This window comes from Hyposmocoma kahamanoa, unplaced genomic scaffold (assembly GCF_003589595.1).
Source record: "Hyposmocoma kahamanoa isolate Upper Pololo Valley unplaced genomic scaffold, ASM358959v1 62, whole genome shotgun sequence".
Lineage (NCBI taxonomy): Eukaryota > Metazoa > Arthropoda > Insecta > Lepidoptera > Cosmopterigidae > Hyposmocoma > Hyposmocoma kahamanoa.
The window spans coordinates 21,831,099-21,854,358 of NW_020653850.1; the positions used below are offsets into that span (position 1 = coordinate 21,831,099).

A 23,260-nucleotide genomic window follows, 5' to 3' on the forward strand; every position below is an offset into this window, starting at 1 on the left:
CAAATGCTGTTAATTTCGTCTGTAAAAAAATTCTGAAATAAAGCCAGTGTCCCTGCCTTAATAGTACGGGAAAATTTTTAATTCTTACTGAGGTAGTATCGAGTGGTGACAAAGAGCTACTGGTACTTCATTATTACCCATTCTTCTAGAATAACACTTAATATACTTTATCATTTTAGGGCTAGTGTATGCTGTAGATGAGCGGTGACGAGTTATGCTTGATAAGCCCATATTACCTATACTGTTATTTTGACATCCCCTCGCCACTTATTCAGATTCAAATTGAAATTATCTTTATTCCATACGTAAGCAAATTACGGGTCAAATTGTTAAAATAAACTTTGTGATTCATTCATAATGCAGGTTTCCCCGAGATGAATGAGTAAGAAACTCTTGGGGAGGTATTTTTAAATAGATGTTTGTTCACGTTGTCATTTTCGTAATCGCATAGAATAGAATATCGTTAATTGCAACCACGGTATATACAGTTGTTACAAGTAAATAATAGTATTACATGTACCCTAGTAGGGTAAATTGGACTTAAAACTAGTTTGTACCTAATGTTTATACTTCTGCCATTGAAATGTATGTTCGGATTACATATTAAAATATAAATATAGGCTATTGATACATCGAGATCATATTGTTAGAGATCACTATTCTGCATGAATTCTGAGACTGAATAACGTGCTTTTTTTACAAGAAAATGTCTTTAGGTTGGAAGTGGATGAATTGTTTTTTTGGTACATTTTTATGTTGTAGATTTCTAGAACCGGTTCTAGGAGGATCAGTTTGTCTTTGCCAAGTGCACTTTTGTCGAATCCGAAAAGATTAAGATGCAACCCAAAAAATTTCAAAGTATCACTCCAATGGATTTTTTTCATCCAATTACGCAGAAGCAGTCTAATAAACTTTTACAGTTGTACTTATTAGTCTTAACGTTAAATTACATACTCTTAGAACCATCATATTGATTAAACTGAACTGCTCACTCGTATGGCAGACTCCCCTGAGAATGAGAAAATAGCAAACTCTAGGAGTCACTATTTCTAAATAAACATATTTTATATACATTTATTATTTACAATGATTCGACGATCTGCAAGAGTACATCATCTAAGTATGCAGAAGCTGTGTAATTAGGACTTTTAGAAGTGTAAAGATTGGTTTCACTATAGTTTTAAACCTCGTAAATGGCAAATTTTGAATATCAACCGGAAACTTATTACAGAAGCCGGAATCTTATTTAGTAGCAGTAGAGTTTTTTGTAAGAGTTTTTTATATATAATAACGCACACATTCAAAATAGCCCCACACTAGGGAAACCCTGTGTCGCTTGTGCCATGGACACACACATAGACAACCACAAATATTTCTTTCAGCTCGGGAATCGAACCTGGGGTCTCTGCGTGGCAGTCATGGTAACCGTTCGGCCTTGGAGGCAGTTAAAAGTTCGTCCAGGGACTTATCTATATCTGCCGCCAAGCAGTAATGTCGCATTATTGCGTTCCGGTTTTGAAGGTTAAGCGGTGCTGGAAATGTGCTGGTGAAATTATAGGCACATGGGACTCGTCACTTGATATTAAAAAAAAGCGTATACCTTTTCCTTTTTTTCCTTAAATTAATTTGTTATTTTGTGAAAATGGTTGTCTAGAGTACCAGTATAGTAGTTTTTATTCCTCTTAATAATGTTATGTCTAACGCAATTTTCCATTTAAAAATTCTATTCTTCTTAACATGCATAAATTAGATTTTCATAACGCTCGGGTGAGAATGTTAATTTCTTTAAAATTAATTACCCCTCAGAGACAGTCTGGGGCTTGCCTTACAAAGTGCCCTAATACTTTTGCAGGACAGAGATCCTATTAATGTTAGCGGTATTACTCCAAAGCAAAATGCCGTTTAATCATAACAACCATGTAGTATTGGTAGCTTTTTAGCAACCTAAATATTCTTCAAGTTTTGAAAGTAATTCTAGTTCTTTTTGCCATGGTTTCAAACGTACAGATATCATAACATCTAGGACGTTTTCAAAAGAAACTCAAGCCATAAATAGTACAGAACAATAATTACAATAATTAATTAAATTCTCAACCTTCCTGAAAGGGGTTAAAGAAAGCTGTGAAACATCTTTCGATCAACACTTCTATATTTGGCGGCCATTTTAATGCCGTAATGAGCCAATGATGTTCCTCCATTTCTTTTTTTTATTACCCTTAAGGACGTTCGGTTTTCGAAAACCGTTAATCATCTTTAACAACAAACCTCATTAAAGGTACATTTGTAATTGTCAATTTCGAAATTTCGGCACATTTTTCGCTCACTACCGCAATTTTAACTTTACTTACCTTGTAATTCTTATTAATAATCAATATAAGCTTGCATTTCCTGTGGTTAAGCAGAAAATAAATTTGTTGGTTTTCGTGCAAAGACTACAGGGGCTAATTACATACCTTCATTACTCATTTTATGTAATGATGGTACTAAATAGAGGGAATTAATTGTCTACAAATCATATCTATTAAAGTGACGTATAAAATTTCTTGTAACGACGTATTCGTGTTTGATCAAATGAATGAACTTAACGAAATTACATAAATTCCTCGTTCTTCCAACGTCGACATTCCTGACAAACATCTTTCTCCTCATCATCACCCATCAATGCTTTCATACACGCTCGTTGATTAAAGGCTCTTTGCATCTGGCCTTTTTTCAACTAATTATGTGTAATATTTTCGATGCAATTTTGCATATTTATTACAAGGAACTTAAATACGTAAAGCAGTTTGAACGCGTGCTGAAGCATTTTTCATAAAATCAAAACACTGTGGAGACTGTATTTATTATCTTCAAAATCTCCGCTTGTTATGATCATACTGGCATATCCGTCGGATGAGGCTCAGTGACCCCTGACCCCCGAACTCTTCGCATTTCATACTTGACACATGAGGCGTTCTGCCAGAAAATTGAATCGGTGCTGCGAAAAAAAGATACAGTTCATTTTGTAACTGATTTATTTCATGAAATCGAATCTTTTTTTAATAATTGTTTTTTTACACGACGTTTAAGTCCGAACAGCCTTGTTCCTTTCCATATAAGTTTTGATTACAGTGACCCTTTTTTACGGGGAAGCGCTTTATGCATAACGTCAAGCCCAAGTTGTATAGTATTTATAGTAAAATTTGGGTATACAAGAAAGGCACTATAACCTCTGCAAGACAGTAGTCTTCATCCGGTTGTCAAAAGGCTATTGCCTGCCTCTGGTGCACGTACAGAACCTCTTCTGACTCCGAATAGTAAAGTAAGATTACATTTAGCGTTCATCATCATTATCATCTACCCATTTATACGTCCCACTGCTGGGCATGGGTCTCCCATCAGGCGAGGGTGTAGGACTGGGGACTTTGTTGTGTTGTAAACTTTCGACGTGCAGGTTACATCACTGAAATTTTTCTTCATCGAAAAGGTCATTGTAAATTTCAAATCAAAATTACGCATATAAATTTAGAGAAACTGAAAGGTGCGAAGTGGGATTCAATACCCACGACCCTCTGCTTTGATAGGCTTTGAAACCATTAGGCCATTACGGCATTTAAATTGCATTGCGAATTAATTTTTATATTATATTATAATGAGTCCATTATGTAGCAATATAATATAAATAATAAAATCATGTTAAGAACCCATAATTTACTCATTCACAATTACATAAATTACGACACTTAAAACATTAAATTGAATTGTAGAACCATTCAAAATGTGTTGAATAATAAATTACCTGGTCTACAAGACCGCGTAACAGTGAGTGGGTGAATTTATGCACACGTTACGTAAAGCAAAAAGCACGTAAACACTCACTTATGCGTCTACACTCACCGTGTACTTTGCATTTAGTAAAATCGACAAGTAACAACCAAGTACAACATTATTTCTTTAAATGTCAACCTTAACCTTTTATCACGATGTCGTCAACGAACTTGATTTCAATTTTGAACGTGTCGTCGGTAAACATAACTTTGTGAGTGTAGGTGGCGCCAGTGGGTGTGATAATTCCTCCGGCATACAACCAAATAGTGCCGTGAGAGTGATACTGCTCCCAAAACGCAGCTCCGACCGTTTGCCCACGAATTAGCGTGGGAGAGTTCAAAGGCCAGAGGGAGTCTTTTGAAGTCCCGGTCCCGAAACTGTTTACGTTACCTCATGTTTTAAGAGCCTTACAGTTTCGAAAGGTTCGACCTCACGGACCACAAATAATTTGGATGCCGAAAGATGATGTAATTTTGTAATTAAACAATTTTAATACCGTTTAACGTCGCTCGCAAATGTTCACAGGAATTCAGCGACCTGCATATCGCAATGGTTGTTTACATTAAGGAACACATGTATCTGATTTGATTTTTCTTTTGCAGGCTTACGAGTTATCGACCTTGACGGGTACTCAAGTGATGCTACTAGTCGCGTCGGAAACGGGACACGTGTACACATTTGCGACGCGGAAACTTCAGCCGATGATCACATCGGATTCAGGGAAGAGATTGATTCAGACGTGTCTGAACTCTCCCGATCCGCCCACCACAAGCGAGCAGCGGATGGCGGCCACCGGCTACGAGGAGACCGAGCTGACGTATAACATTGTAGACGACGACATGAAGGTGAGGCAACTAGCATACGCGGGGTCAGCGCAGTACCCTATAGAACACCACCCGGGGTTAGCCCCCTCGCCGCTACAGCAGTATCACCAGCATCCTCCCTGCCCTTCACCGCTCCCCCTAGGCTCGTTAGGACAACCGTACTCCCATGCGCACCTCTCGCACCCCCACATGTCCCATCATCCTCAACGGTAGTTCTCATTAGAGTAATCTGGTATCAGGAGATTTCGACTGGATTATCGAAATAGTCACGTTCTAGGCTTAATTTATTAGTTAAGGAGATTAATATGCGAGCATTAAACTATTTTGTTAATATATTTTGTACAAAGGAGAGTATTTTATGCACAGTTTAAAGGCTGTCGAGGATCTGAGTTTGTGTGATGCAATTTCTTTTCTGTACTGTTGTGGAGGAGTGGTAATGATAAGCGTTGCAACAACCGATTGCGAGTGGTAATTGACAGGTCCATTCAGATCTGGGAAGATACGACGCGCCGACGACGCATAAAATGAATTATTATCTGCGAGAATTTCGCGCTTCTGTACGGGAAATGTTAATCATATTCGTATTTTGTGAAAATCGTTAAAATTCTTGCATAATTCGCAGCATTAAAGCATGTCCGTGGCGAGACTCTTGACCACAGGATGATAAGTACGTACTTATATTTTTTAGTACGCATTACTTTGTTTTCGTTTAAAAATGCGACAAGCAAACGAAATTAAATAAACAAGTCGGTATCGTTTTCCTGTTTCTAAACGATTAAAACCTGGAATCGATTTAATCACAGCAGTTTAATTAATCATCTATCTAAAATCCTATCAATATAATTGATGATCTTTGTGCGAACCGTGTCGAAACTGATAGACTGTTCGGTAGCGAAATAATCAGATTTAAAATCGGTTTATAATTAACGCTAGCAACCGGTTTGCCGGTTTAGAGTAACGCTTCCGACGCGGGAGCACTGCGATCATTGAATCATTATGATGAATGAATCGGCCTTTCATTCTTGAAAAGGAACCGATACATAACAAACAAGATTTAATAATCTCGGTAATGATCCAAATTGCCAGGAAGTCTTTTGAATAGATCGCTCTATTACACCACTTGCAAACGTATTTTAATTTACAGCCAAAGAATATCTTTGTATAGTGTGGAGAATTCCATTAAAATCTCGAGTGATGCAGAAGGTCAACAAAGTAGCAGGTGTTATTTGTAAATAGGGACAGTTTCCAATTATCAAGGGAGGGCGACGCCTCGGGACTTAGACCTCGACTCTGTGATCCGGATTATCAAGAAACTTAATTAAAAATTACTTTCGGAGGTACGGAGAGCGATCATTATAAATTCTCCTGTCAAACTCGACACCGACTCTAGGAAAAGTGAACGGGTAACGCGGGAGCTTTCACATCCAACTCATAAACGCCATCGCTCCGACTTAATTTAAGACACAAATCCAATTTCAAATTAATTACTGTCTCTAGCACCATCATCGCGTTCACGCAAACACTTAATGAAAAGTGCTGATCAAGCTCCGCCAAATACGACCGCGTCGATTCATTCAGCCCCGCAGATTCCATTCGATTCATCCATTAGCTCAAGCGCACCTTGCGCCGCTAATCGGACACTATTTATTCATCGATTTGTACCCAGTAGCTGCTCTCGCTGCCGTCGCATCGATTGCAACTGACGATTAATTCTCGCTCCTCATTTGCATATCGTTTTAATTTCGAATCCATCCGGCGCCCACTGCGTCGCCCCCGACCTCGAATATCGCTTGTCAGCTTTGATATGTTGAAATCGATTACGTCGATTCTTTCGTTTCGCGTTCGCACCGATAAAATCTCTCGTCCTCAGGTGGGTCGTTCTCACCCGTCCGCATTTGACGTACGGAAATAACACATTGACGGCGATGTAGATCTTTATTGTTCATGTACGCACCATCGATAAGTCGATCGGATTAAAATATTCACGCGATAATTTCGATTTCGGGCGATAACTACATCTTATGACAGCTGGCCACGAGTTGTAACTCCGATGTTTCGTGCTTTATTGCTTTACATCTGTTCGTGACTCCGGAACATACAATACCGTTGCTCTCATTTAGCTCTTTACATTCAAAGGCGGCATTTTTCGCTTATTCTCTAGGAACAATTTCACATGTCATCGCCGTAAACTCGGCATATATAAATATAATTTTAAATTTACGTATTCGAAGCGTATAATGCTCGTTGTCTGGCGTGTCTGTTGCGTGAATTTAAACTGTATTAGTGGCGGTGGTCTGGCGTTTGGCTGATTTGTACGCGCTCGTATGATGCAGATGCTCTTGTGCATGAATTAGCGGTATAAATGTGTAAGTCGGTCAGTGCCCTCGCTTCGAGCGATTCCCTCATCGGTTCTTCATAACGCGTTTCGTAACACTAGAATTCAAAGATTTCGCTTTCAGTATGCACTAGTTTCTTACAAGGATTACTCCGCAAATATTCTCGTTATCTTTCAAAGCACGTACGCGTGATCTCTGGGGAAAATCTCATGGTTCAAAAAAGAACTGTCGACACTATAGAAGTTGTCAACACAAGTCGTAAATTCCTCGTCTTTTTTAGTCGACAATCAGGCTTAGGCCCGCCTTTCCAATAGGCGGTGAGTCACGGCATCCATAACGTATTCTGCTCGCATGTGACGCGTGCGTCTATTCTCAACAGCGGTAATCGCTCGTTAGTCGCTGCGCGCCTCGGTTTATTAACTTATCAATACTATTGTTTTGATAAACGCTCGGCTGCAATTTTGCTGAGTCATTGCATTGTGCGTTAGCCGCATGTGCTCACATAATTGTCAGCGTGTAAGCCGATCGCCGCGTCTTAAGCAACCCCTAACAATAAAGCTAATTTGACTAATAGGTGCGTTGTAATCGTCACTGCGTGTGGTTTAAGGATTACAAGATTATCTAGCGGACTCCTCGCCGCGTCTAAGATCTGCCCCTAATGAACGCTGTTCTTGGCTATTGTTCTAGTTTCTTGTGTTGTTTTGTAATCTCGTTTTTGTATTTGGATTGGTTTCGAGACGGTTTCATAAAACACTGTTTGGACGACCGCAGTGCCAAAGAGTCACGGTTGGTGCGATCATTAATTTATTATTCCGCGCGTGAACGCACCGCCGATTCGATCTTTTTTTAAATTATTTAATGTTTGCGAAATTCACATTAAATGATCGGTTCTCCCCTGTAATTAACCGTACCGACGACCACCCACACGAAAGATGGATGGACCCACCGTTAATCCGATATAAGGGCAATATTCGCAAACCGCCTTTGCCGTGTCTCTTACGCGCGGACAAATGAAGAGATCCGTCGCCACGGCCTCAGGAGGAACAATCTCAATTTGGTGAAATTTCCAAGAGTAGCGGCCGTCATAAATAAGGCTCACGCCATCGTCGTACCGTAATGGATCAGAGTATTAATTGAGAGCAAAACCGTCAAAAAATCAATTATCCACCAGTCTGGGTTACGTTTATCTTCATTTAATACACCTAAGGAAACACATGTTAGTGTAAAGTTTCTAAATTTTGAGTGAGTGCGCCTTCATCAAGTAGAAAAATAACAAAATGAGCTTTAACGTTACAAACGATCATGCATCTGTCAGCGGGGGAATTGCGGTATTGGCGTTATTTCGAGCTGGGATCTGTCGGTATTATTTTAGGCGTTGTTGCGGCCACTCCGTGCACTATTACGGCAGGCGCTGCGCCCGCGCCGCTCTGTTGCATAATTCAACCACGAGCCCCGTTTGCATTCCGATACTTGATATGTGCTTTCACATGTATTTATGGACAAGATTTTGTGTATGTCCGCCGAATAAATAAATCGTGTTTAAGGCATAAATACAATGGGCGGCTTCCCTCGTTACGTCGGCGAATGTAAAGTCCGAGTTAGCTTCTTGTGTTGTCGGCCGTCAGCCGGTGAGATATTTCGCGAGAGTCGATGGCTGATCCGCTTGCTTATTTCGTTGTTTAGGGGCTTCGTTACATCCGCAGTTTATGTCGGCGGTTACAAATTGGCGTGCGCCAATGCATCTCGCGGTGGCCGGTCCATATCTTGCGCGGGAATTATGCGGCGCTTACATTGTGCTTCATTCGAACAATTTGACATGCCATCCATTCTTCGGTGCGCAAACTGACCTCTGCGGAGTAACTGTCTCATATCCTTAGCGGTGGCAGGCTAACATCATTATCTAGCTAAGATCAAAGAGGTGGATTCCGCTCACATCTGACTTTGTGGCATGGAAATGATTTGCGGGGGTCCTCCTTTGTATGCGCGGGAGTTGACGATTCGTATGCGAGGTGCGCACTATCCCGCTCGAGGAGTAGCTTCCGCGACCGCCCGCCCTGATTGCTCTAATTGAAATTTATTCGTGGAACGAACGCGACCCGATTCCCCAATGCCGTCTTTAAATCCATTAGGGCAGTTGTGCTACTTAAATATTAATATTAGCTAATTCTTAAATGGAAAAAGTTAAATTGGTTCTTAATCTATGTTTGTTTTGTATGTTTCCTTTGAAAGCTTCTTAAATAGTTTTTGCTTTTCATCAGTCGTCAAGTCATGTCCTCTCTCCTCTTAAACTTTCCCTCAATGCGCTACCGCATTAGATTAATGAATAAGCAGCGATTGTCCGCGCTTAGTTATGTATGCGACTGCGATTATGCGATCTCGTTTACCGGACTGACGCGGACGAAGCTCATCCATTATAGATATGGGCGGTTGTCAACCTTCTTCGCTTTAAGATATGTCTGTTTTATCTTTTGACATTTCTGCTTGCATTGTCCTCTGTGTTTGATTTTGATATTGCTAAATTTTCTAAGAAGCGAATCCTTTTTCTGGTTGTTTCAAATCAAGTTCTAGGACAAACTTCTATATATCCCTTTTCGGTTTCATTATTAAATCTTCCATAACCACATCGATATTTAAGAAATATCTCAAAAAAGTTGGCCATACTCGATTTAAACTGAATTATATGAGTATAAACTCTAGAAATTACTATAATATTATGGTTTTTCAGTTCATATAATAAAAGGTTGAAAATCTCTGAAAGGACTGCGTCGTCCAACTAGATATGGTCGTTGTCATTTCGATAATTGGCGATTATATCGGTCCCAATACTAAAAGTAAATAACCTTCTTTGCGATCTATCTGTTCCATGCGCGATTGACAGCTTGCGTCAGCGTTGAATCTAATGCAACTCCAATTAAGTGTTTTGTCTGTAATTAAAGCCTACGTTATAAATACAAGGGCGGTGTAAATGGGTTTATTTTTAAATGTTTTTTCGTTTTTGCTTTTCAATTGAAGTGAGGCCTTATTGAACAGTTTTGTTGCTTCATTATGGGATTTTGAGGTTAGCTTTTTGTCGTTTATTAAGAATTTAATTTGGCCACGTTTTAGAGCTGCAAAATAAATTTATAGGTCGTCATGGATCTTCACCAATCTTTATTTCTTGACTACAACAGCCGATTCATATGTTTTATAAATTTCACCAAAGATTGTAACATTTTCTTTAAATTCAATTTTAATGGCTTCTGTAGCGATAGTATCAGTACCTAATTGACTCAAAATTTGTTTAATGTTTAACTTGCGCAATTCCTCTTTTAAACCCTCAATACACATCCCATCCGCGATTGATTCGCCGAATCCGACCGGCCCACTTCCTAAAACTAGCCGGCGACGCACATGGTTAAAATTAGGCTCGCCGAGAATAGCGTAAACTGCTGCCGCGCACCGACCCGCTTTACATATTGTGTTACACTATAAAGCTACGGGCACATTCTTTAATGAAATTGGGTCTATGCTTTGAAATTTCATCTGTAATGGCCCGAATTGAGTGTTAGGTCAAATTAAAACGCACCTTCTGTTATAAAAAGACGTATTGACGAAAGACTTTAAAATAGTACGTCAAATATAATTAATGTCTGGTGCCAAATGTGATAAAGTTGTATTTGATATATGCTTTATTTCGTAAGCGTTTTTCTCTATTTCCCAAAAATGTTACTTTTAGAATTATTATTAATGGTGCAAAGCGATGTCATTTAAAAAAACTTTCCAAAATTGAACATCAAGTTTGACATTTCTGAATGCAAACATAAAATTTGCAAGCTTAGCGACACTCCGCTATTTATGGTCGAGGAACACTTGTTAAAGAATGTTTTGAAGGTAGTTGATTTATGAACACTTGGGACAAGTGAGTTACTGTTACATGTGTATTAGTACCTAACACTGAAGATCGTAACGTAGTAGACGAAAGAGGGCTGTTATTAGCGTTGCGGTGATGATTCACGATATTATGCTCTAGCCACGTGATGTACTATAAAAAGAATGTAAACAATACCCTCGCTGCATCGAATCGGCCTGTAGAAATGACAACAATCCAACAAGTCTTAACGAAATCTAATTTAGGAGAGAGGAACAGTTATTAAAATACTGAAAACAGGTTAAAAATCAAACCTTTGTGTTTTATGGAATTTTTTTGTGCAACACGTACGTACGTGCATTAATTTTTATATGGTTACATTATGTCAACTGCTTAGTTAATGAATGAAATTAGGACAGGAAAATAACAATACGATCCTGCATTATATCTTTTATTTAATAACTTTTTTTCAAACTAGAGAATTCCCATGAGTACCAGAGCAACGAAATTTGCTCCAGGGCACGATCCAAAACATCCATACCACAATTTTGTTGGAATTTCAAATTGAAAAAGTTTACTTACTAGATTGATTCTACTAAGAATCGAACTCGTTAACACCTCTTCTAGCGCTTACAGTGCTTACCACTAAGCCACCGACGTCGTTATTATAATAAATAATATCAAACGTTATCAAGTGAATAAAAAAAAATTAAACGCTAAACTTTTGAATTTGAATTGAGTCGAAAAAAGAGATCAGCTAAAATCCTAAAAATGTTCGCCAGGGAGATTAATTTAGCACAAAAGATTTAAACACAATAAAACAATGGCCCACATCGTCTAAGCCCCGGTCAAAGCTCAAACATTAACCTTAGACATGACAGTGGATTTTTTCATCTGTATTGTTACAAACGCAAACTATGTTTTCTTCTGTATATTGAAGCATTTATCGGTCATCCTTTTGTGTCGCCATCTCTGCGCGTTTTGGCAGTATCACTAACCATTACTTTTGTTGTTCCCTATTCATCGCTGGTTTCCTTAGAGTGTGGCTCTTCTATCTCGTTAAGTGGTTGGGCATTGTATGGCGAGGCGAGCGGTTGTTACGTGACTATAAATTCAAAATAGGTTCCGTTAGCTCGTGGGAAATGATTCGTCCTCTGTAGGGGCTTTGTTAGGAGGACTGTCCACTAGAGTGGTGTAGATGCAGCGATAGGCGGCGGGCCTTTGCCTGCGGTGACAGCGCCGTGGGAAATGCTAGTGTGTAAGGTGCATCTATTGTGCTTTTCAAGATTTATAGTGGCGAAATTGTATCATGTTCCGGTATTATGGCCAGAATCATATCGTTGTTCAAGTTTGGTTTTTGTTCGGTGCTTTTACCCCTTCCACTCGTGTGGGTTCTGAGATTTAAACCAGTTAATGTCGAGATTATTCAAATTGTTCGTTGGTATATTTTAGATTTTTATGCCGTTCAGATACTTTCTCCAAATGATCGCATTGTTAACACAATTCTTCGCTGTCAATACCTGTAGCAACGATTTTGAAATAAACGGAACCGCTTCGTCAGATAAGACATTTTCCACCTAAAGTGCCTGTCGTACCCTTGTTCAGCAGTATATAAGTACTTGGGGCTTTTCTCATCTCGTATGCAGCGGTCGAATGGCGTTAACGTTCTGCCCATTCAATATAGAAAACAAATCCTTAGCTTTTGTGACCAGTCGATCCATCATACTTTTTCTATTGACGAACATCCCCAAACAAAGAGCTTTCAAATGGTAATCTGCAACGTGAGCAGCATTTGTTCCGGAGTTCCTGGGAAAATTTTAACAACTAGCTGTCTGTTAACATTTTATTTGTCACTATTTGTCTGTCTTGTAGTCTAATATCTTTTTCTTAATGACGTCTCGTATTCATCATAAAACAATAACACAAAAACATAGCCATTGACAAATTGATGTCTACTATTAAGTGTACATATATTTGCTTATAGTGATTTCAATAAAATTTTGAATATATCGAGTAATTGAGAAAAATAAAGTATTTTTTCGGATCTAAAATCGTTTCTGTTTGTTTTTTCAAACAAACCAACGTTTCGGCTGACAATTTTTGTAACTATAGTGCAGAATAGGGTGGCTGTCAGTAATATTAGACTTAACTAGTTAATGACTAATGCCATCGCCGTGACTATGGGACATGTCATTACAGCCTGAAACGTTGTTCGTTTGAAAAAAATAACAAATAAAAATTTGATTTTATATCCGAAAAAAAAAAATCATTTCCAATTTTGGATGTAATCTTTGAGTTTCAGTGGTGTTGGTATAAACTTAAAATACAGTGTAGTTTTCGTATTTTCATATCTATCTATTGTAAAAGGTATTCGAAATCTTAAGTTCCATTCAAAAGAAAGCTTCCAGTGATAACGTTTCGTATTCACAAAAAGCAAGGTGCGGTTAAATGAATTTGGGTAATCTTTCAGTTCCAGAATAATTTCATAAAATTACAAGAATAAAGGCGATATGTCGATGGTTTTTCCTAGACGATTGTTTTGAACAATTAGCCTTATAAGGCCACCTACATACGGTGATATAATCGCATGATCGTATTGGCCTGTTGTGAGTGGGTGGCGTCCTTCGCGTTCAAACTCTGTTGCCACTGCATTAGTTTAATAACTTTGTTTTATTACCAGCGAATGGGAACCGTATCGTCTTTGTTTTAAAGAATTCAGTTTCAATTTCATTAGAGCCTTTAGTGAGCTTTAGAGCTAGAGTAGAGCTTTAAGTGAGTTTATTCAAATTTCTGTACAAAAATAACAATCACAATATGTAAATTTAACAAACAGGTTTGAACACAATCTTTACATTCAGTATTAGAACTTTCTATGTCAATTTTCTCCCGACTATGCTTGTATCTATCAAAGTATCAGAACAAACAAGCGTTGTAACAGTAGGCCACACCGCTTCCACAATACCCGTGCGCCTGCGCATGATTTATGTATGACCGCCGTTCATTTAGCTAGATGTATTCCGGAGTTATGTTCGCGACTCAGCTCTCAAGAGCGTGCTGTGAATTTTTAAATTTCTAGCATAATGAATCACAAGGTAATTGCTTTGCTTGCTTTGTGTGAAACATTTATAATATGGTACGTACTGTAAATATTAAAGAACAGTTCTGTACCAGATTGAAGAGCTTCCACGAAGTCGACTTGTTTATATTTTTGAATTTGTCAAAATTGGTCAGTTTTATATATTGGTAGTTGGTTGGTTATCAAACTACAGTGTCCAACACAATGCAATTGAACCCAAAATCAAATTAATACGACGTTCACCAAAACAGCTATTTAAAAATCCAATTCTCGAAACCGCCTTATTAGGACACGAATTTCATGCCACTTTTATATCACTACACGGCACTCGTAATCGATGTCTGTCGGTCTCGTTATCGGTGAAGTTTCGATTTTCTTACTTTCCGAAATTGCAGTCATTAACAGTGCATGCCTGCTGTGAAACCGAACCAAAACCAGTCACTAGAAAACGAAAGAAATTGTATCAACAAACCTGTTCTTATTTAGAACAATCGAATTATCTCCTTGCAACATTTCGAAAGATAAATTGAAAGATACTTAACAAGTTACAAAAACAAATTTTTGACTGAAATTGGGACAATTTTTGAATCGATGTGAATAATATAATCGATGTTGTCGGTAATTATCGATGTCATGAGCATGGGTACTGGGTAATTTCTGTCAAGTATTTAATATAAACGTGCTTTTTAAACGTAAGATTTTAAGTTCATAAAGTGAAGTTTCCATTGTAAATCTCTTCGCCCGAAATGTTTAAATAAACGATTATGTGCACGGAAATGACTATAATGAACAAGCTGACGTAACTTTAGTGTCTTTGAAACTTTAACTTTAACAAATCTTAATGTCCATAAATTGACGCAGCAGCAGTGTTAAATTTAGAAAATCTTCAATTTATAATATGTACACGTAAACAATATCTGAGTTCATAATCAGGAAGGCGATGACCAAGAGACCAACAAACGAATTCTCATCGACGTACTGCATTTAAATGCAAATGAAGAGACCAATTCTTGAATATAATAAAACGTTTTCGTCGAACCTTGAGTTATTGACTGATAATTCGCCAATCCATTTGATTCATATTAATTCAGGTAATTTACCGTCAATCTTCCGGTACAAATTTCACGCGGAACGTGACTTCAATATTTAATTTTCGTAAGATGCAATTTTGTTAAACGATCATATTTTTGCCGCCGTGCTTTATTGTATCGAGACTCCCAATATTTGGTTGCGTAACGCACTGAAAGTGGTCATAAACAGAGAAGCCTTGGTTGTATCAACTGCTGTGATCTGTGACATTGTCGAATGCTTTTATCGTCTGTTTCAGTCATTCAAATGCATTTTTATTAGCGTTAGATAAGGATGCAAAGTCTCCGCGCTGACGCTCTCACTTCCGTCCGCCTACGGCTGCGCGGGCGCCGCCCACGCGCTACTTAATTGAAAAAAATCGCGAGCCGGTGGTCTTGTCGCGACAATTGTTTCGGAGTGTTATTTCTCAAGCTTGAAATTTTTATACGTTAGGGCTTTTTCTTGTTTCGCATACGGTTGTTGCAACAGTGACATCAGTCCGTAGGTGGCGCGTGCGATAAACAGCGCTCGCGGTCACCGTGTGTTGCTCAACCTTTCGAAATGGCCATCCTCCTTAACTTATGACTTAATTTTGCACGCCTCGCTTTGTGTTCGCATTCGATATGCTTGTATTTTGTAATAACGGTATTGTAGTTCACTTATTTCGTGAAAGTCATTGTCGTTATGAATTTTAGGGTTTATGCGAGTTTAATAAAGTTGGACACGATCGCGTTGGGCAAAATACATAATTTTCATCACCTGATTCTTGCTGAACTTTCTACACATTGTATTTCATCACTTGATATTTATGTCTCATTGGATTTCATTCCAGGCATAAACATGGTGCTCAAATGTTTATTTGCATACGTTTGAACTCAGATCCTCGTAAATCCGAAGATGCAACTCGAAAAGTCATTATCATAAAACAATCGTAAACAGTTGATATTATAGAATGGAGCGGAACTTAGTAGCGAGTGGAGATGCGGGCAAACAAACAAATATTGTGTGACAGAACGTGACTCGGTTTACCAAATCAAACGGGACGCGAGGCTTAGCATAATAAAATACCTACTTTACGTTCGCTATGTAAATTTGTTTATATTATCGCGTTATACTTTTTAACTTTAAGGTTTTTTGTCTATGCATTTTACTCAAACAATTCTCAGGCCATTATGGAAGTGCCATCGTCTGTATAGTTATTAAGTACAACCAGGTTGTTTTCTTCATTGATGATAGTATTTAGGTTCACTCCTCTCACTTCGACATTCCCATTATGATCACCATTGGTGCTAACATTTGGTGCTGCTGCAGCGGCGTCGCGTAGATGATCTCTACATTGTTCTAAAGTATATTTTAATATATTATTACTGTAGTTAGTGCGGCGGGGTCTCTTTGATCTCGACCGCCAATATTGATACCTGTAAGTGACGTAACATTCCCGGTTTGCGCTTTAGTGTCCTCTTTAACATTGTTTGTGATCCATCCAACGTGACGTATATTAGTTTTAAGGCATGATGTGTGTGAAATGTTTATATTGACTGATGCTTTATTGAATTTAAATTTAAGGTAATTATTGGTGCTACATATGTATTTACAAAATTTGTAAAAAACGTTTATCTATTTAATGAAGTGTCAGTCAATTAGTTCAATTTTACTAGTGGTAATAGAAAAAATTGTTTTAATGCTAGTAAAATTGAAGTGAATTTTGACGTTGAAACATAATAATATATTAATGAAAATTAAGTGTTAAGTAACGAATGTATCCTAACAAGTGATGAAAGTGATACGAGATTGAGAATCAGTGTCTTCTTAGTGCCTTATGAACGAATTAGTGTGACAAATCATGAATTGGACTGTTCATTTCAGTATTATGAAAAATCATCCAAGAGAGAATCTTAAGTCTTTGAATTTATTCAATTGAATGGAAGAATTTAATTTGGATGATAGGATCGGAGGCTCTTGTACTTAAGTAAACGGTCTAGTCTCCGAGATTTTTCTACGAAAGTTTAAATGTAATTCTTTTAAGACGAGTCTTATTTCCAATGGTTAAACAATGTCAGGATTATTGATGTTATCATCATTAATGTCAAAATTAGTCACAGAGAGAGAAATATAAAAGTCGAAAACATATATTTAAATTCGAAATTAAGTTTTTCGACAAGCTTCCATTGCTCTGCGATTATTCATGGCGAGCAGAGTAATAATTCAATTCTCGTTTAAAGGCTTGTCGATTTTATGGCTTTGGCACACGGGGTTTTCGCCAGGACCGCCGACACCGGAGTTAACTCAATTACCAGCCGTAATATTCATTCACAAATATTTAAATCTGTGTTGATTTTAATCTGATGCTGATACACCTGGTTTTGTTTTATATAATGCAAAAATTATACAAAAATAAGGTAGAATACATACACGTTTTTTTCTGCAGGGTTTTGTTCTGTCGTACCGTCTCGACTTCAATTTAGATTTTTGCTTTATTGAAAGATATAGTTTCTTTTATTTATGACACGAACGCAATTGCACCCAATGCAAGCGCCAGTATTACAAAGTCCAAAAATGACACACTAAAGCGAAGCTTTAGCAGTGTGTCGAGACTGACGCGTGGACAAGAGACGTGTGTGTGTTCTCCCTTATAACCAGAAACATTGTACGAAATTCACAAGAGTCATCATTAAACATTTATTGCATATTTCGGATTACGACATCTTTACAATCCTGACAAGTTGTATTTATAAAATAAATTTTAAAAAGAATCTCAAGCATTAATGTATAAAAACATTATTGGAACAGTTTGTGACAATAATGTTGAGTGACTGAACGGTTGTGAAATTCAGCAAAAAAAAGTACTTAACAATTGTGAAATGTCTATAGTAGTAGAAATCATTTAAAGTTGAACACTTTGGACAGTGAGCTCTAAAATGGATCATAATTACTAGTTCATTTCGACAGTCTCATGGCAAGACTGGAAGCTATCTCGATTCGCTCCTTTTATCGCAAATGGACATAGCTTACAATAGTGACGACGTTGTGAAAAATTAATCTTCGACAAAATTGTAAGTTACGTGGTGTACGGGTCGGATATACCGTCCTCTTGGTAACAGTTTGGCGTTACTGTCAATTCTGATGATAGACTTTGTTCGATTCAAAATTTCATGATCCATTTTTAACATCCATTATAGTAATGCAAGGAAGGAATCGGTCCATTTGACCTAGGAAACTTTCTACCATGTAAGCAATGAAAAAGATCAACAAGTACAACAAAATTACGTTATTCTAGTGAAAATGATTTATTAGCGATTTTTCTGGAAGCTTATTATTGGATCCTTACAATGTTATTACGACGACGTAACATATTTTCGTTAAGAAAGTCGTCTTTGTAATCGTGGCTGATAATAAGATTCCATTTCTTAAGACAATGTGATAGAAATAATACCTAAAGACGCTAGATCATTGTTACTGAAAATCCTTTTTTTTTGTAAATATGTACAATAAAATAACGAAATAAGGTAAAATAATTCGAATAATAGATGCAATGTTGTACAAGGTTTTCTATTTAAATATTTTTTTTTTGAAAGATTTAATTTCTTACTTTTTAATGAACCTATTTTTATCGTTTCGAATAATTTATATTACGTGTTTGTACAATGTCGTGGAAATTTGGAGAGACATTAAAAAAATTAAAAAATAATAAAATGTTGGAAATTTGTTGAGATTTTGTATTGGTATTAGGATTAAGTTTCTGCCTTTCGATCCACTATCGGTTTTTGCTGGGGAAAGTGGTGACGTAGGACGTCCAGTGCTCGAAGGTGAAGTTTCAAATTTTCAAGTGACAAAATCTGTCTTTCTTCTTTTCTTCTTACAGTCATGTAGCGTTTTTGAGACTTTGAATTCAGGCACCGATGTAAAAGCTTGTAAGTAGGGGCGGTGGCCAAAGGGGCCCCAGTCAAAATGTGTCACCATTCCACAGAATTTACTCGCATGTCTTAAAGGCCTAAAGGCATGCGCGCGCATTCCATGGAATCCTGCCGCGTTTTGAATCTGGCCACCGCCAACCGGACCTTACGCATCGCCTTCCCATTTTATTGCTCCCAACATCGTAAACATCGGAATCGGATACTTTTAATTACCGTTTATTAATAATAAAAAGTAAAAAAGGGCGTCACCGATAGTGTTTGGATAAACCGACTTTCAAAATACATCTTTGACTTTAATTCAACTTATCGAAGGTGTATTTTAATTTTCGGGTAATAGTTTTTAAGGCATGACCAGTCGAGACAGAATGATCCATCTGCAACATCTGCCCTTAAGCTTTCAAACGAATTTTTGTCTTATGAGTAAGAGATACGGCCGAAGTTGGATTTCATAAAAGAAGATGGTGGGTTCTGACCTGTGTCTGGTTGTGTGGAGCGAAAAGCTGTGCGTCTTCGGTGATTACTTTCGCCGAATATTACAATCATAAACATAAAGTAATTGCTCAATGATCCTCCTACGTTGTCTTGTGCGCACAGCTTTCTTTTGGCTTCGAACTTTTTTAAATTACGATAAGGTTGGCCAATGCGTGAAGTGTTTTGGAATACATGAACGAAGACTACGAAAAGGTATGTTATTTTGATTTTCTACTAATTTAGTGAAGCTGTGTTACTTTACAGTCACAACTCTGTCAAAATTGTATCTTAATTTGGAAAGCTTTAAGGACCACATTCATTTACCGCAGGTTACTTACTAAAGTATTGATGTTGCGCATTCGGATGCAATGGTACAAAATCGGTTTAATGTTCGATGAAGAATTTTGACTTTAGTATGTAGCCTGCTATTGTACGATTACTTCATACATTTTTTACTCAAAGACCAAAGTAGGATAGTCAAGGGTCTCATACACACAAAAACTCAACACTCAAAACTGTTCACAAGCTTTCTCAAAACGGTTTTGTATATTCACATGTGTCTGTAGCAACACCACAAGGAAGTTCTAATGTTGTGACTATAAGGTAGCATTTGTGTGATTTGGTTTTCGACAATACTGACAACGTAACGGTCTAACATGTTAATATCTTTAATAGCATTTATTTTGTTTTGATGTGCTTTTTCAGGATCTTGACTACGGGTATCAATAGAAACAACGCATTTTGATTTTTCAATTAAGATTTTTATTTATTCCACAATTAATTTTTCTGTATATGGCCCCATCTATGTTTTTTCGTCTATTATTTTTGTCATAACTAGAGATTGGAATTACACACATAGAGTATACTCTATGTGTGTAATTAATAATAATATATCCACCTGAAATATTTCAATATTTCAGGTGGATATATTATATATAATATATCCACCTGAAATATTGAAATTGTTATTGTACTGTATCTCGTTCTATAATTTTATGTGAATTTAGCAATTACTTCCGTACGGCAGTGTTCTCTTCTGTTTTGATGACTTTTTGGCATTTTTTTAACCCGTTATTTCAGCGGGAGTGACTTGAAGTTTTGAGGTAACTTTACCCTCCTTGCGTCGATCTCTGGTCGGAACTCACAAGCATAAGATGGATTTTTAAAGTTTATAGTGGTAACTTATTTTGCTGACGTCATAACAGCGATTTCTGATTGGTCAAATATTGTTCTTCTTTTTATCGTATAGATGGCATACCCTTTAAAGCTTGCCATCGTGGTGAAAGAATTTGCCAATCGACGTAACATACTCGCCGATTGATGTCCAGGGTGCGTCAGACGTACAGGAAAGGTTGGCACGTCGTCTTTGGGCTCCTTTTGTGCACCCGATTATTGTTCTTTATTTAGATTTCTTTTTATTGAAATTTAAATACAAAGATTTAACACTATAATCATTAGTTTATACTCCATTTGCCTCGACAGCACAATCCTTCAATCTAATGCCATTATAAAATTAATACTTATAATCGAAACTCATCCGGCATTACAATTTAGTACTTAAGACAATCGGATTGACGGTCAAATAAAGCCCATAAGATGCACTACAGCGGCCCATAATGCTGGCCCATTGAAACGACTATCATTAGGAGAAATTACAGATCCAGTATAAAACGACCTGTGTAATTTTAAAGACGTTATTGCTTGATATTAAAAGAGTTGGCTGAGGGCCCAGATCAACAAAAATTGGACGTAATAAATTCAGAGCCACTGTCAAATTATCATTATACTTTCAATGTGATGTTATACCTGTACATGTATAATGTCAAAAATGCATAGGTCCATTAATATTGGGCTTAATGTTATAGTTGATCTGAATGATGTTGAAGTCAAGTTTCGTAGCAGTGGAGCTCCTTTTTAAACTTGTTGTTAACCTATATCTACCACCAAACAGTAATGTAAGAATTACCTACTTACGGTTTTGGAGACTATGGGTTTTGGTGAAACTACAGGCACGACGGACTTGCCAACTTTATGTCTCTGGTGACGGGCGCAGTGGCGGGCACTGCCAGATCTTTGCGATTAAGCTCTCTGAGTGGCACTGCAGCTGTTACGGGTAGGTATGTCGTATCATAAAAAAGTATAACGAAATATGACTATAATGTTTTGTAAGGGACAAGGATAAGAAATGAAACTATTCTTTTGGATCTAAAGCGGGTATATTTGGTTTTATAAAAAAAAACCAACCAAAATTTAAAAGTAAGGTATTTAATTAATAACTTTTGTAACAATAGTGAAAAATAGGGTGTTTTGCATTAATATTAGACATAATTGGTTGATGGTTTTACTATCTCAAGCACCCGTGACCATGGGACCTGTAAAGGGCCCGAAACGTTGGTTTGTTTGAAAAAACAAATATACGCAATTTAAATCCGAAAAAATAGTTTATTTTCCCATGTGTAACAATCGCGAAAACCTAAGAACTCGATAGGGACAAAGATGATCTTATTAGTAGAGATTAAAATTTTAACTTAAGGCCTTGAAAATTGGTAAATTTTCTGGAGTCCAACAAAGCTGTACACAAACTCAAATAACCTTTACTCCATAGATAAGCAAGTTACATTTGAAATCGTCATGTTGTATAATAAATAACTTTTAGTATACATTTTTAATTTACTGTGGTTTTAAACCTCATGAATGGGAACTGGAATCTTATTGCGGAAGCGTATATGCTATATATACCTTAAATGATTTTGTGACTTAGTGAAGACGACTGTCAAAAACAGTTGGTCTATTTTCATTTCTCATATTAATGTTATGTCTATTACTGTTTTTCATAAAAAAACTTCTGAGTGTTCTATCTTTGTATTAATAATTATAACAAACTAGTGGAGTCATTTCACAAAAAAAAATTGAATATCAATTCAATAAAAATTTAATTGATACAGTGAATAGCGGCATCTCTCGCCAGGACTGGTAGCTGTAAATGTACGAACTGGGTGATAAATCTTTCAGATTTCTCAAAGATGGCGCTACGACTAAAAAGTTGTTGAAAAAACACGACGCAAGCACATAGAAAAATTCGTGAGGTCCTTTGGGTCGTTCCGTGGCTTAGTTGGTATAGCGTCTGTCACGGTATGCAAGAAGACCGGATCCGACCGGATCGAAGGAATTTTTTCTGAGTGTTCTATTTTTGTATTAATAATTATAACAAACTAGTGGAGTCATTTCACAAAAAAAAAAAAAAATTGAATATCAATTCAATAAAAATTTAAATAAAAAAACTTACTATTCTTTTTATACTACACGTTGAGAAGTGAGAAATTCATCGCTTTCTTAACTGGAAGTGATTCGTTTTGCCATTTAAGAGTTTTTCAAACATCAATCACAATATTTACGACATGTGTACACGATATGCCAACACGGTATTTACACAGTACGAATTGTTTTTTATTTGTTTCATGATTTTATATTTTCTTGACGATTATTGCGTTATGGCTCATAAACTGTGCTATGCGAAAGCGTGTTATCGTATTGCATTACTTCAAACAGATCAATACGTGACAAAGTCTATTGGTAGGTTTTCAATTCTGCAATTTTTCAAATAAAAAAATATATTGTCCAGTCACAACGGCGACGCTGTTGCACTTGTCGCGACTCTCGCTTCTACTGTACTAAGCAGAAGTCCGGTCGTGTACGGAGTACTGCTGCCACCTATGGGATGGTTCTGCTAAATACCAACTGGCCTTCTTGGATTCAGTTGCATGTCAATAGCCTTATAGGTGACTCGGAATATGTAAAGGTTGTTTGCTTATAGGTATTCTACAGGATATATCACGGAGAGTGTGCGAGGGAAACAAAAATACAAAAAAAACATAGGAAATGAAACTATTTTTCCGGATTTAAATCGCGTATATTTG

At 37.2% G+C, this 23,260-nt stretch overlaps 1 protein-coding gene across 2 annotated transcripts in view; it reads left to right on the forward strand.

Moving 5' to 3' along the window:
* The window catches only part of LOC113229651 (serum response factor homolog), a 491,024-nt gene that overhangs the window by 33,869 nt on the left and 433,895 nt on the right, over positions 1–23,260 (forward strand). For both annotated transcript variants that reach the window (XM_026463320.1, XM_026463321.1), the window contains exon 2: positions 4,410–4,652. In XM_026463320.1, the coding sequence (XP_026319105.1) occupies positions 4,410–4,652 (243 nt within the window). The remainder of the gene's footprint in view (positions 1–4,409; positions 4,653–23,260) is intronic.